Below are 15,395 nucleotides of genomic sequence, written 5' to 3' on the forward strand. Positions count from 1 at the left end.
TCCGAACAAACCCTTCCCATGAAATGACCACGATGCAATGCACCCTAAATTGAAGAAAAGCTAATGCCATTCCATTTGTGCACGTTTTCGTAACTGCACAAAGGTTTAATGTTATAATTCAGTACGTGACTCTTGAACATCACAATGTTTTAAAGATCAGCTCAAGCATATGACTTTAAAATGCACCTTACTGCTTAATTTTCTTCACTGTTACATGACTCAAGAGTTGTGGCAAACTAATAACACTTTTGTCATCTGCATTTTCACCAGTGAGTCGTGCGCCAGAGCTGGACATCCAGCCCCGCGTGGCCCCGGTGCGCCCAGGCGTCCCGGCTGTGGGCCCTGTGCAGGCCGGGCCAGGTGACACCCAGGTGTTGCAAATTCACGTCAGGAACAGAAACTCTGGTGGTTTTTACGGCCTTGACATTTCATTGCTTTTCCTTGACCTGTGATGGATGCAAAGCCTAACCGAATATGCCTCGGTCTGGCACGACCCACACACCCCAGGACCACAGCGGGATGTGCCGTCCTTGCTCCCCCACGACCTCCGTCCCTGAACCAGTTCTCTGCCCTGATGGAGTCGGGGGATGAGAAGCATGTGGGAACCTAAAACAGGGAAGCGCGCGGAGTCCGACTCCGGAAGGACAATGGATGGAGCATGAAAAGTTACGGCTCTGCGGAGAGAACGGACCGGAGGGGCGGGCGACTGTGGGGGGTGGCTTTCTGGCGGTGCCACTGGCCTGCCAGCTCCCTTCCGTCCCCCATCGTGCGCCCCCACCCCCACCCCCGCCCCGGCACCGCCCTGCGCACCCAGAGGCCTCTCCAGAGCCTGCGGGGGTGGTCTAATTACAGTAACCGCAGAGCGGCCAGTTGGCAGCCAATTTGCTCTTTATGAGGAGGGCCTGCTAATGATCTGCATAATCACCACCATCAGCACCAACGCCCCAAAGGCCACGCCACCCAGAACACTGAGCCGGGGAGGGACCCACAGTGGAGTGGGCGGGCCAGGCCCTTAAATCCCCAGCGGCTCTGCAGCGGTCCCCCCGTGTGTCCTCCAGCCTCCAGGGCCGCGCCGCAGTCGGCCTCCGCGTGTCTGTCGGGAAGACCCACCGGCGCCATGACCGAGGACGAGCTGTCCGCGCTGGTGGTGGACAACGGGTCGGGGGTGTGCAAGGCTGGCTTCGGCGGGGACGACGCCCCCCGGGCCGTGTTCCCCTCCCTGGTGGGGCGTCCCCGGCACCAGGGCGTCATGGTGGGCATGGGCCAGAAGGACTGCTACGTGGGGGACGAGGCCCAGAGCAAGCGCGGCATTCTGACGCTGCGCTACCCCATCGAGCACGGCGTGGTCACCAACTGGGACGACATGGAGAAGGTCTGGCACCACACCTTCTACAACGAGCTCCGCGTGGCCCCGGACGAGCACCCCATCCTCCTCACCGAGGCCCCCCTGAACCCCAAGATCAACCGGGAGAAGATGACTCAGATCATGTTCGAGGCCTTCAACACGCCGGCCATGTACGTGGCCATCCAGGCCGTGCTGTCCCTCTACGCCTCCGGCCGCACCACGGGCATCGTGATGGACTCCGGGGACGGGGTCACGCACACGGTGCCCATCTACGAGGGCTACGCCCTGCCCCACGCCATCCTGCGCCTGGACCTGGCCGGCCGGGACCTGACCAACTACCTGACGAAGATCCTCACGGAGCGCGGCTACAGCTTCACCACCACGGCCGAGCGGGAGATCGTGCGTGACATCAAGGAGAAGCTGTGCTACGTCGCCCTGGACTTCGAGCAGGAGATGGCCGCCGCCGCCACGGCCTCCGCGCTGGAGAGGAGCTACGAGCTGCCCGACGGGCAGGTGATCACCATCGGCAACGAGCGCTTCCGCTGCCCGGAGGCGCTCTTCCAGCCCTGCCTTCTGGGCGTGGAGTCCAGGGGGGTCCACGAGACGGCCTTCAACTCCATCATGAAGTGCGACGTGGACATCCGCAAGGACCTGTACGCCAACACCGTGCTGTCGGGGGGCAGCACCATGTACCCGGGCCTCGCCGACCGCATGCAGAAGGAGGTCGCGGCCCTGGCGCCCGGCAGCATGAAGATCAAGGTCATCGCGCCCCCCGAGCGCAAGTACTCCGTGTGGATCGGGGGCTCCATCCTGGCCTCGCTGTCCACCTTCCAGCAGATGTGGGTCAGCAGGCAGGAGTACGACGAGGCTGGCCCGCCCATCGTCCACCGCAAGTGCTTCTGAACCAGCCTGCGTGCGTGCGGGTGGGTCGCCTTCCCGCCCTGGGTCACCGGCCCACCGCCAGCCGACAGGGCCCCACTCCTGCTCCCGCGTAAACCCCAAACTCAGCTCCACCCGGCCTGTGGCCTCCCGCCCAGCCACCCGCATCCGGGCCTCTGTCCCCTCAGGAGAACTCAGTGACAAGGAGTGGAGTCACGAGAGACGTTCTATCAGAATGGGGGACTAGAATTTCCAAGTGTTAGAAACCAGTTCTTGCTGAACCAACTCAGCCATAGCAGGCTGTACGACCCGGTAAAGATGTGTATCTATTGAGCAAATAAGTCTTGTTGATTAGGATTTCTCTTATTTTACTTCTTTGTAAAGAGAGAAGGCATTATAAGGGTGGATAATATCTACACACACGTAAGCACCTGGAAGACAAAACATTGTAACGTGCACGGGCGACCCTGGCCATCTGAAAACGCAGCCCGGGCGGATCTCCGAACTTCCCAGCGGTCCCTGCCCCAGCGGCTCCGCGATTCACTTTCCCAACAGCAACGTCCCAGTAGGGTGTTTGCACGGCGGCTGCGTTTTCTGATCCCAGTGGGGCTTGCTGGCCAGACACAGGTGCCAGTGTCTGTTTTACTGAGCCCGTCCCTGCTGGCACAGCGGCAAAGCCGGGCAGATGACGCCTGGCCTCCCCAACAGATACTGGGACATCCTGCCAAGGTCACTGTGCTACAGTTCACAAGAGGGATTTTGTGAACAGCACGTGGCTTGAATAATGTCTGTGGGCCATGATCTGGGGTATTTCTCTTACCAAGAATTTCACTGAGGGGAAATGCAGTTGCTGTATCTCTATAAATTATACATTCTGCATCCAGTATAGTAACTGCAGTTTATTCACAGAATGCTTTAGAATAATCGTGCCTTTTTTGTCCAGTAGCTAAACTTCTTTAGGCAGAATCTCTCTAAGACACGTCTTAGAAAATGTCACTGTGCCTTCCCTTAATGTCCAATGATGTCTAACGAATCCAAGGACCATCTGCAACCACTTTTAAATAATTGTGCATTTATTTTAATATGTGCTGGGGTTCCTGATCACCTGGATATTGGAGTTATTTGTATTTTTCAAGATTTCCCCCAAAAGTTGAAATATTTGGTGAAATGGGCTGGTTATTAAGGCATTATTAGATTCTTAAGAAGAAAAAATTTTTTTTCCTTTTAGTTGGGAAACCTGTATTTTAAAGCCTTACACTGGAGTTTTTCAGCACGTTTTGCTTAAGATAGATCTTTTCAAAGAATTTGACTTCTCTTACTTCCCTTTATCGAATAATACAATTTTTTTTAAATGCATTCAACCCAAATTAACCTCCAAAGGTACTGTATTTTATAAGACTCGGAGTTTCCTCCTCCTTTAATTAATTTAAAATAATGAAAATTGCTTTGTACTTGCATTTCTTATTATTTCCCTTCAATTCTCCCCGAAGAAATGTAAAATGAGCCAGAGAGGGTCACTTTTTACATGTATATGTTACCACTGCCACCTGCTACATTTGACCGAGTAAAGGTTAACAGGCAAATTTTTAGAAAAGAAAGTTCACTAGTCAGTAAGGTTATAACTTCTCATGTTGATTTAAAAGCTGGACCTCAGTGGATGAACTGGTCTTCAGGTGATCACTAGGCAGAGGTCACGACCACACTAATAACAGCACCCGGATTTATACGCTGCCCCAGTTTCTGTTCGCGGCGGGGTTCCCACAAACACTCTGACCCGCATTCGCCAGGGCCGGGGCCAACACGCCTCCCCGCCCACAGAAAACTCACTGGACGGGTACAGCGAACCTGCAAGACAGCACTATGGAGCCCTGGCTCCTTAGAAGAAAAACACGCATTCCACAGTGCAAAAGGGATTGAGAAGTACAAAGAGGTAAATGAGGATGTAAAGTCCGGTACAGGAAGTGGAGCAGCCGGAGAACCCAGACGCATGGCCCGGACATGAACCATGGTGGGGACTGCCTGAGAGTGGGGGGCTGGGGGAGGGGGCCATGGGGGGAAAGTGGGACAACTGTCATAGCATAACCAATAAAATGTAATTAAATAAATAAATGAAAGGCTACCTCGCTTTCAAATGAAGAGAAATGTGAACCTGGGGTCTCTGGACGCCCTCCTGTTCGTCGGCATAAACTGATGGACAAATGTAACCGGAATCAGCGCCGTCTGCTTAGGTTGTGTGATCGGCACGTCTCTCACCAGCGGTGCACCAGCCGGGCTCACCCGCCAAATCGCCCGGAGAGTGTTGCAGAGGTGCGGACGCTCTGGCCCTGGGCACAGGAACGCTGGCTCAGTCGGTCCGGGCTGAGGACTGGGAATCCGAGTGTGTGGGCAGCTCGGGGGTCTCATGCCCAGAGCCTCGAACCATGGCAGCCCCCACAGGCAGGGCAGGCCTCCCGTGGGACGGGGCGGCGGGGCGTGGCTGTCACAGGTGACGCTGACACCGGCGTCCGTGATTCTACTCTCCCCCCATGACGCACCTGAACAGGGAGCCAGGGCTGGGGCTGCCCCTCAGCCCCCCCACAGTTCTCTCCTCGTCACAGGTAACAGGGTCCAAAACCAGCCCCTCCGGGCATCTTCCTGAAGAGGCATGTGTTTCAGTAATGAGGCCTGGCCACACGCGGGAGCCTGGCGGTCACAGTTCTGTACTAGGAAAGGGCCTAGAAATGAGCATTCTCTCTCCCAGAAAACCAGAGAATAACCCTCTGGGGTGACAAGGGCCTGGGCACACTTATCTACTCATTTTGCAGCTGCAACTTCAGCGCCCGGTGCCGGCATTTCGTGGAGAAGGGCTCCGGGACCCTGGGGAGTTGTCGGGATGGTGGCGGGAACCACGTGTCGTGGAAAGGCAGGAACCACGTGGCTGTCAGACTAAACACAGTCGCAGGCATGGGGATGATTCGGCCGGGACAGGTGAAGCCGGGAGGGTCAGAGGGTGGTGTGCAGAGTGGGCGGAGTCGCTGAGCTCAGTCCTGAGGTGCCCTGAGCTGAGCTGAACACAGCCACACGTCTTAGATGGCCCAGCGCGGTCGCGACCCTGTTCGTCAGGGCTGGCAGGCTGTGGCAGCCTGGCTTCAAATGTTTCCCCCGGACGGTGCCAGAAACTGGAAAGTGTGTCACCTCCATGGCTCAGTTCACGTGTCGCCTTCTCCGTGGGGACCTTTCCCAGCCGTCCCTCCCCCTTTCCAAGGACAGTCGGAAGCCCTTCCTCTGCGCTGACAGGAGCGTGTGCACGTGCCGGCGTCACACCTGGGCCAGGTGTGTGTGCTCCCCCACGCTCGCCCCTCAACCAGCTCCTGGCGGACAGAGCAGGGTCAGTGCACACTCACCCCAGTCCTCCGGGGTTCCTGGTGCTGGACACGCGGCGCGCACCGTCCCAGTGGCCGACTAGCATATTCGAGACTCCGGCAGGCACCACGGACAGACACCACGGACAGACACCAGTCATTTCTGACTCTGCTCCCAGCTCCCCGAGTGCTGGTGTCAGCCACCCTTGTCGTCTTTCCTCTGAGGCACGTGTTCTGCTTTTCCTTCTTCTCTTCCCTTTCCCAGCCACGGCTCCATCCTTCTCAACATGCAGAGCTGGCGAAAATGGGGAAATGGCGACGTTTCCCATTCTCCTGACTGGTCAAAGGATCCATCCACCCCATCTTTGGAGTGTGTGCTAGCTATGAGGCCATGATAGTGTGAGTGTGAGTGTGAGTGTGAGATGAGGGAGGAGACGCAGACACAGAGGAGGAGGGGGAAGAGGAAGGGAGAGGAGAGAGAGCAAGAACACGAGTCTTCTGCTGAGGACAATCGTACATTCAAGTCCTCTAATCCATCTGCATTCTTGCTGGTACTTTTTTTTTCTAAGCTCCAAATTGCTCTAGAGTTGAGTTTCAGGCATCTAACTCCCTAAGAACGCAGACAGAATAATATATTGAAAAGCGTATTTTTCTGGTAAGTATTCATAGCTGCCTTCCAGAATTTACAAAAGGTTCCTTTCAAAAACGTTTGAAGTTAAGGACTAAGCATGTGGTTTGCTCAATACTGCTTCCAGATGTTGATAAAATCGGCTGGGCAGCCTTTAGGGATCTGTGCACACATACCAGCAGAGAGACTGCTCATTAAAATTAATTAATACTTTAAGACTTGCTTTCTAACTATGAAAGGAACCGTCTGGACTATAAATGTCATAGTTTCGCGAACACCATAAGCAACAGAGAACACACAGCCTCCCGAGTGCCTGAGTGTTTTTCATCTCAGTCCAAATCTGCCGTCCCAACCGCCGCGCTATCTCGGGCTCAGCGAGACCGAGTCCCCAGAGGCCCCAGTGTGCTGTGATGACAGACGCCGTATCTAGACCACACCCTGACACCCTGAAACACGGAAAATCCCACTTAACTGACTGTTCGACAACATGTAAGGCAAGTCACAGGCCGGCTGTTCTCTCCGCACTTGGAAGCGAGGCGTCTGCGCCAATGCGCAGACCCCACGGTGCCTCATTGCAGGGGGAGCTGACAGACGGGCCGGCAGGACGGGGGCACCCCTTCGGGCCCCTTGTGGGCGGCCTGCACCAAGAGGAGACTTTCCTGGCTGCGTCCTGGGGCGGGCGAGCAGAGAAAGCCAGACACCAGCGGGGGTTTCAACTGCACGGCTCCTGCGTGCTCCAGTGGGCACGTCCCAGACCGTCCCCAAATGCCACCCCCTCTTCTTTTAACTGAGAGACTAAACTGCTTTCTCCTACTGGATAATGGGGGTTGGGGGGAGCTGGTCTCCGCAGAGAAGACGGAGCCACGCACATGGGCAGGGATGCCGGCGGCGGTGTCTAGGAACACCCACAGTGTCCGGGGGCCCATCCACGGAAGGTTTCTGCAGGAACGGAGCTTTTATAAATCCTCGGTTGCCGGAGTAACTTCAGAGCTTCTCGCCCGTGGAATCTGCAACTGCTGGGTGATGAGTGGGGGAAATGCCAGAATAAATAGAGAACGTGTCCCTGTTCAATGTGAAAACTCATTAATTCAATAATGAGAATCCAAACACCACATCCTTGGCTAAACAGCCCGTTTTTATCAGAGTGGAAGCAATTATCTGCAGAAAAATAAGTACAAAATGTACAATTTTTAAATCTTGATGAACTCGGGGAAACACACATTGGTACAGATGATATCAAAGAAAAAGGGGGTAGGAAAATGACCACAGGAATATTCTTCCCCTTTCCCCGGTCTCAGTGCTACTTTATTAATGTTGGACACAGGTGTACCACTTAGTGATTTGACTGACCAGCCAAAGTCACACATAATAAGCGACAGAGTTGCACACTCTCGGTGTCGGGGTGAAGCAGGAATCGGCAAAGCACCGGCCGACGGGGTGTTGGGAGAGAAGCAGTGCGGACCGTGCCCGACGCCTTCCGCCCTCTCAGGTTCGAGGGGGCGTGACGTGCATCCCCATTGCCGGACTGAGAGCTGCGGTCTGCGGCTGGCCCCACAGAGACTGTTTTCCTCTCTCCTGGGGGCTGCTGGCCAGGCAGCCGCCTGTTCCCTGAGGCCACGGAGGGGCCACGTCCTGAGCTGCCCACAGCACTGCACCCAGAATTCCAGGGCGCCGCCCCCGGTTTCCACCCTGCGCTGCGACTCGGAGGCCTCACAGCAGGTTTCTCTGCTTCCCCGCAACGTGGGTTTGCGTTGTTGTGGATTTGCTGGGATTCTGAGACAGTCCTCAGAGGGACACGCTGGCCGGACGAAGGGCCAGAGCCCATTCGTGCACCCGCCCCGGGGAGGAGCCACCGGAAGCTGCGCCGTCATCTCGTCTCTTCCGCAGCTGCTAGTCCAGCCCAGGACACGGACGTCTGGGTGGGCTGAGCGGACGTGCACACTGACTCGGAACTGAGGGACCCCGCGTGTCCCTGTCTGAGGTTTCTAAGACGTGCTGTGATGAGGTTATTCAAGTCACATAGCAAATGCACCAACTGGAGAGAGCCGTCCCAGTCCAGGAACAGAGACTGAATTGCGTCTGCACTTAAAGCTGGAAGTGGTGACCTCAATCTGGTTGGGGCGCCTTCACTGAAGACCCGAGAGTTGTATGTATGTGGTGTCCGCCTATTTTCCTTGGAACTCATTTTTCTTTTCAATTTGAAGTGCTTGATCTGTTTTGTCATTTAAATTCAAGCCTAATGACCAGTTGGATTATTTCTTAGTTTTATTAGATGTGGATTATTAAAATTGGGTAGCCCCATTAGGCTTTGGAGAAAGATTCTACCCAAGAATGCTTCTTTATATCACCTTTCTTAATTTCTGAAATAAATAAGGCTAAATGTTGTGGGTCATTATATTAGTTTTGACCATGTAGAACAGGTCACTATTGAAAGAATTAAACAAAAAGTATTGGAAATGCTGCAAGTTTTCCTGGGAGGAGAGGGCATCACTGGGTGTCTGTGCCTTTAAGTCTTAGTAGAGTCCTCGTCACTTACACCCCCTGCGATGACCTGCTGTTTCACCACCTGGAAAAGCACGTGTTTCCTTTCCAAAGCTCTAAGCCTTAATATTGCTGGGCCAGAAATAAAAACTTCAAATGTCAAAACTTTCTCACTTATGTTCAAAGAGAACAAACTTCACCGATGTGACTGGTTGGTGCATTAGAGTTCCAGCAAACGTTTGTTCTCACTGAAACTCCGCTCCTTCTGCCTGGTGAGCCCCCACAGAGCCCACGGGCCTCCGGCCTCGCCCTCCCCGAAGACCCGGGAGAGCCCCCGCTGAGCCACTGCCCTACGGGGAGTCCTTCAGTGATGCCTGGGCTCCGGCCACTGTGTGCCCTTCTCAAGGCCAAGGCCACGGGCTCCAGGTTTCCTGGAGGGACAGAACTAGGGTGGGAAAGGGCCTGTGGTCAGTCTGTTCCGCTTCCACAAGACCTTCTGATTCCTCCCTGATAGGACGGGATTTCTAGAACCTCAGCCTCATTGAACCGGGCCGCCCCTTCGTCCAGGTGCCCAGCCACGGCTGCAGCCAGACACCGTCCCAGCGTGCAGCGGACAGATCGCTCTCAAGTTCAGTCCACGCCCACGAAGGAAACCCCACACCTGGCGACAGCCCGGTGTGCAGTGGTGCTGCCCCTCTTTGCTAGAGCACTCGCTTCACCGGATCCTCTCCGCACCACGGGCAGGGCACCCCTTGCAGGCGGGTCTCCAGGGGCTTTGCGGGAAGAGCTGAGCGGAGCCCTGTGGTCCCTCTTTCGTGTGAGTTCCTCTTTCCTCCAGAGTCTGACCTCAGGCGTGAGCGCCGGGCCTGTCAGGACCTGACTCCGGGTCTAGAAATGACAGAGGCCACCGTGGTTGGTCGTGAGGAGGACAGGTGTGCTGGCCATTGTGTCTGCGCTGTCCTGCCTGTGCCGTGGTGGCCGGCCCCCAAGGACCACGGGACCAGGCCTCCCTGGACCCCCGGCCTCTTACGGGTTGAGACCAGTGGGAGGCAGGGCCTTGGGGGTACGGGGGCGAGGAGCCCCAGGTCTGCACTTCCCCTGCCTCCTTCTCTGGCCAGGGGCCTGGCTGTGACTGGGTCCGTGCTCCACGGCCACGTCGGGCAGCCATCCTCCCGACAGCCCTCGCTGGGCTCCGGTCTCCGCTGCCTTCCCTGCTTTTTGGACCCTGAGGGGACAATGGCCTCCTGCTGTCGTTGGCACTGCGTCTCCACTTCGGCTAGACTCCCACAGATGCTCTTCATTCAACTCCCCTTCAGTGAGAACCCTTCGGCCACCCCCTGTGCTACCTACGAGGCCCCCACCTGTGAAGTCAGCTTTTCCTCTTCAGGGACCTCCAATCAGGTAAGGCTGCTCATCTGCAGCCAAACCTTACAGGCCTCATCCCAGGAGGGAAAGAGGCTGCTGTGGCTACAAGGGGTGGGGTTGGATGTGCAGGGTCTCCCAGCTCTCCGATGCCTCCCAACAATTCTTGGGGTCCCCTTCTCTCCCAGCACTGCTTGGAATCTAACATGAATGTCCTGGTGGATTCATGAGGTCAGTCCAGGGAGTTTGTTTTTCAGGTACATTGGCCTCATATCTCCGGTGAATAAGACACTCTTTTAGCTCAGTCAGTGCTCCGAGGCCTGTCCAGGGACTTGAGTTCGCCATTTGCTCTTTTAAACTGGCAGAGCCATTGGAAGGAGCTGTCCCTTCTGTTAGTCCAGCGCAGGGAGCGCTTGGCTCCCCCCAGCCTTGCCCCCGAAAAAGCTCCTCATTGGAAGTGACCCCAGGAGGTGTTTGATGAGCCATTTCCCCTCGGTTTGTTATGACAATTTACTGGACACTCGTGGGACTTTTTCTGCCTTTGGCCTGAATGGGGCCAGATGTCCATTTCTAGATTCGCCCATTCCCTTGAGGGCCTCTCGCTTGCCGGTCCACTCGCTGGACCGCTGGTCTCACCCGCTTCTGCGCCTGGCAGGAGGACAGAGGAAAAAGCCGGCCGACGCCACAGCCCCTCCCCCGCACCACCCGACTACTGTTGCGGTGAAATCTGCTCCCTGAGTAGATTAAAGGTTTTTTAACCCATCGACTCTTTTGAACTACCGCGTGTCTTCCAACCAGCGGACCACGGCCTGCTTTTCCTCGCTGCGTGTCCGGCAGACAGTCCCCCTCTGTCCACTCTGTGCCCTGGTCAGACGCCCTGGCCCCCCACAGCTGCCCCCAGCTCCGGAGCGAGCCTGCCCCCTTCACCTCCCGAGCCGTCTCCCCTCCTCTCCTTCCTGCGGGGCGGTGAGAGCCAGACGCGCCCACCGTGGTCCCTGGCGGTGCCGTCCCTGCTGGGTGACCTTTCACACCCCGCGGCCTCTCGGGGCACAGCCTCCTCACCTCCCTCTCGGGTGGGTTTCACGACATCACTACAAACGTGAGTGCCTCAAACGTGCCCGACCGTGGAGGACGGCGTCTTTCCAGACCTTTCCCTCCTCACACCTGCTCCTCACCCACCAGTGACCGTTACTCAGACTCGCCCGTGACCTCCACAAAAACGCACCACCTGCCAGAGAGAGTGGGCGGCTCCCCCGCGGGGACACGGTAACCGAGGGTCCCGCCCGCACGGAGGCAGCTGGACCTTCCCCCTCACCACGGGGACACGGTTTCCGACCGGCGTGTTTACGCTCCGCACCTGTCCATGTTCGTGCCACTCCGCTGCTCCCCTCTCCTGTTTGTTTATTCTGCAAAATGCATCTGGCTGCAGTGGCCGTCACGCGGGCCCACAGGGCGGGCACAGACCCCTTTGGCTTGGTCGGCTCAGTGCCTGGGGCAGGGCCACGAGGAAAAGAGGACTTTTTAAGGCTCCCTTCCTCACAACTAACTCCCTGGCAGGTCTCTGCAAGGTGGGTCTCGAGTGTCCCCCGTATGCAAACCAGGAAACCAGGCGCAGAGGAGGGCCTGCCTGTGGGCGGGGACACAGGGACGCAGAAAAACGCCCGGACTCTGACTGGGGCCGGGCCTCTCACACCCTTTGTGAGTAGGGGCAACTGCGCCCCCCTCTCTGAGCCTCGGTGCACCAGGTTCGAAATCACACAACTCTCCCTGCTCTCGGTAGGGACGTGCTGAGGGCTGAAGGGGCGACAAAAGCATCTGGAAGAGTGCTTCCTAAACAGCAGGCTCGCAACAAACACGAGTTCTCGTTTGTCCTTTCTTCTTGACCTTGGGCGAAACTGTCGAGGCCAAAGCCATGTTACTTGGGAGAAAGGAGCTGCTCCCTGGAAGCCGGTCCCACCTGGTCGGGAGCCTCCCGTGCCCGTGGCCACACAGAGGCTGTGACACGAGGACCCTGTAGCTGGCAGCTGGAACCAGAACCTCTGATCCTGGTCTCGGGCTGTGGCCACCGCTCACGATTTCCCCAGAGCCCTTTCTTTCCTCTTGTCTGGACCCTTGACCAGCGACAGCTGTGGGCAGACAGCGAGCGCCAGCAGCAACCGCGGGGACTGTGCTGCCCAAAGAGGAGAAGCCTGCGCAGGTGTGGCCCCCTCCCGGGGCGCCCCCTCCCGTCAGCCGCTCCTGGGACCTTCTCCCAGTGAGACCCCTGAGCCTCAGGCCAGCTCGGCCCAGGCTGCACGGAGGCTTCTGCAACCAGCTCCTGTCCCTCAGCCTAACAAGCAATGGCTCGTCTCTGCGTGAAGGACTCTTGAGACCACAAACTTGGCCTCCGAAGGGTCGGCCCCCCGAATCACGGCGCACCCCAGGGCTCTGCACACGGCCCAGCGCACCCAGTGCTGCGTGGCCGGCCCGCACCTGAGACCAGAAGCCCGCGACGCGCGGCACCCTGGCTGCTTCCGTAGAAGCTGATCACCCTCTGCCTGTCTCCAGCGGGCGCCAAGAACAAAAGACGAGGAGGTATCAGAAGCGTGACCCCCTCGGGACCAGCACCTGAGCCCCCGTCGGGTGCTTCCAAGCCCTGAGTCCTCGGCCCACAGCTGACGCTGGTTTTCCCAGGCAGGGCCAGGGAGGCCTGGGGACAGAGGGGTGTCCCAGCTCCGCAAACAGGTCTCGGCCGCCGGGACACTGCCTTCCTCGGAAAACACAGCGAAAGAGTGCCCAGCGCGTCGGGAAACGACCCCAGAACTCAAGCCACAAGTGGGGGAAGGGCTGCACCCGGCTGCCTCAGAGACCCTGGTGCTCACTCGGAGTCTTGTTGACTTTGACCAGGGATGAGGGTCACCCTCCCTTCGTCCGTGGCGCCCTGCGACGGTTCCAAGGAAAATAAGGTAAAAATGCAGCACAATGCAGGCTGTTTTTCATCTGCTCTTCTGTGAAAAATAAATAACGTGGTATCGCAAGAGGAACGAGTGTTTCTAGCGATCTTGGTTACTTTGGACCGTGGGCTGGAGTCTTTCCATCCCACAGGAAGGCCTGCCAGACTGTGAAATCGCCCGGCGTGCTGTGACCGGGCCACATTCCAGGACCCTGACCCACCGACACTGGCTGGCTTCTGGGCCTTCCTTCAGACGCTTAGGTGCCCCCTCCCCCTCCCGGTCCTCCGCGTTCCCTGAGTTGATGGCCCCCGACCGCCTCACACCGGCCACCGCTCCCAGACTCCCCCGGTGACACGTTCGGACACCTCTGACCACTTCCTTCGGCCACACTCACAAACCGAATGGACCCCGGGAAAGAGCGGTGCCCTCCAACGGGCCCTCCCAGGCCGGCCCGCTGCCTCCGCCACGGTCAAGGCCGCCCGCCTCCCCCCGCCTCACTTCTCCCCACTCCAACCCGACCTCCCCCAGGTGGCTGTGAATCTTCCCAGCTCAGCCCTGACTGTGGGGCTGGACTGTGCAGAGCCCGCCCTGGGCCCGCCCCCCACTGGGCTGACGTCCCGACCCCTCAACAGCCATCGAGGCCCCGCATGACCTGACCCCGTCCCCGCATCTGTCTGCCTCCCCAGAGCCACCGCCAGCCCGCACGGACCAACCACACGTTCCTGGCACACCCGGTGGGGGCCAGGCCTGTGCCTGAGTCCTGGACCGGCGCACACAGGGATCGGCCCGCACGCGCCCCAGAGTGCCAGTCACACACCTGCCCCGTCCACGGTCACGCTCACTCTTCACAGTGACGCTGAGGAAGCCACGGTCTGCCTTTGTCACAGAAGCAGAACCTGAGACCCGAAGCGCTCGCCACTTGCCCACGGTGCCAGCAGATGGAGCGGCCAGGACAGATCAGTCAAGCGAGTGCCACTCCGCCCCGCAGAGCACCCAGCCGGGCACCAGGGCGTCGGGCCGGGCGTCAGGACCCTCAGAGCCGGCAGGACTCCGGGGAGAGAAGAGCCAGGCCGGAGGCTGCGCCTCCTCGGAGAACCAGGAGTGTGCAGCCTCTGCCCAGCCGGGAGCCCCTGCTGCGCACGGGGGGCCGTGAGCGGGAACCTCCCCCTCTTCGCGGAGACCGGCCCCCGGTGCTGCCGACTGACCCCACGGCCAGAAAGGGCCCGAAACCCAGCAAGCGCAGGGAGGGGGCAGAGAGACTGAGCAAGAACTGGGGTTTTTGTAAGTTTAAAATCATTGGCTCTAAAGATTAAATAAAGGAAAATTCATTTCTATAGACCTCGCATATGTTAAGGCTTTTAATTATACAATATGTTAAAATCCTACTCATAAAAAAATAGACGATATCATTTCCAGTTCAAAGAACATGTGCATTCAAAATTTCGGTGTTGCCGCATTATTCCCCAGAGAGGGCGCGTCAACTGCTCTCCTGTCCCCGAGGTGTGTGACCCTGTTACCACGGGCTGTTATCAATATTTTTAATAAATATGAATAAGCTGAAATTTGAAAAATAAATAAAATAAAAATTTTAAAGTTGGCTCTGGAAGACCCACTCGCCAGCACTGCCTGTGGGGGCCCTGGTCCTTCTGGTTGAGGGTCCCCCAAATCCCACTCTCTATTCAGGCCAAACGCTGCTTTCCATGTTCCCTGACAAGAACAGGCAAAGACGACAAATGTATTCAGAATAACACGCTCTCTCTGGAGTCCACGCGCTTCCCCCAAATCAAGCTCGGAGCGTGGAGGCATGAGGAACCCTTTGTAGGAACTCTGGGGTCCTGACACGGGGGCCAGGCCGCAGGCGGTGGTGTGTGGGGGGCAGTGTTCACGTCCACGGGGGCTCACGACCCACAGGGCAGAGGACCCTCCTCCAACGCCTCCTGCTCCGCTGGCCGCAGCTGGCCTTCTGGACGCCTGGCTCTGAAGCAGGGTCTTCACCGTCAGGTCACCTCTGCACAGAAAGTTCCCACCGGAAACCACGGCCCCTCGTCCTGCCCCCCGAACCTGCGAGGCTGGCCCACGTTGAGCCCCCAGGACTTCAAGTCAGGATGACCCGTCACTCAATGGCTATGCAGGTTTCCCTGCCGCTCCCTGACTCCACCCCTTCTCCTCGGTCCCTGCAGACGTCCCCTCCGCTGCCCCCAGACTGGAGCACTAGCTTTTTCTTCCCAAAGGTGCCAGCATAGCTTTTCAGCCTCTGCCGAATCCCTGGCTCTACCCCCCAGACACGCACCCCCGGGGGCTGCCCACCCAGAATCCCACCAGGCCCTCGTCCCTTGTCCCTCCCGCCCGGGGTTTCCAGCTGCCCCCAGCGGCACTGCTGCACAAGCCCCTGGCCCACTCCTGTCCTCGGAGGAGGGTCACAGGGT

At 57.8% G+C, this 15,395-nt stretch overlaps 1 protein-coding gene across 2 annotated transcripts; it reads left to right on the plus strand.

Annotated features, from left to right (window-relative positions):
- The first annotated feature begins 1,117 nt into the window (after positions 1-1,117).
- ACTBL2 (actin beta like 2) lies at positions 1,118-2,248 on the plus strand. 2 transcript variants are annotated; one of them, XM_037132712.2, is made up of 2 exons: positions 1,118-1,246; positions 1,373-2,248. In XM_037132712.2, the coding sequence occupies exons 1-2, from the start codon at positions 1,118-1,120 to the stop codon at positions 2,246-2,248; spliced, it is 1,005 nt and encodes a 334-aa protein (XP_036988607.2). The 2 variants fall into 2 exon arrangements, with proteins under 2 accessions (XP_036988607.2, XP_036988601.2); XM_037132706.2 differs by having other exon boundaries at positions 1,118-2,248.
- The last annotated feature ends 13,147 nt before the right edge of the window (positions 2,249-15,395 follow it).

The sequence above is a fragment of the Artibeus jamaicensis genome, unplaced genomic scaffold (genome assembly GCF_021234435.1).
Source record: "Artibeus jamaicensis isolate MK-2021 breed Jamaican fruit bat unplaced genomic scaffold, CSHL_Jam_final scaffold_369, whole genome shotgun sequence".
NCBI classification, from domain to species: domain Eukaryota; kingdom Metazoa; phylum Chordata; class Mammalia; order Chiroptera; family Phyllostomidae; genus Artibeus; species Artibeus jamaicensis.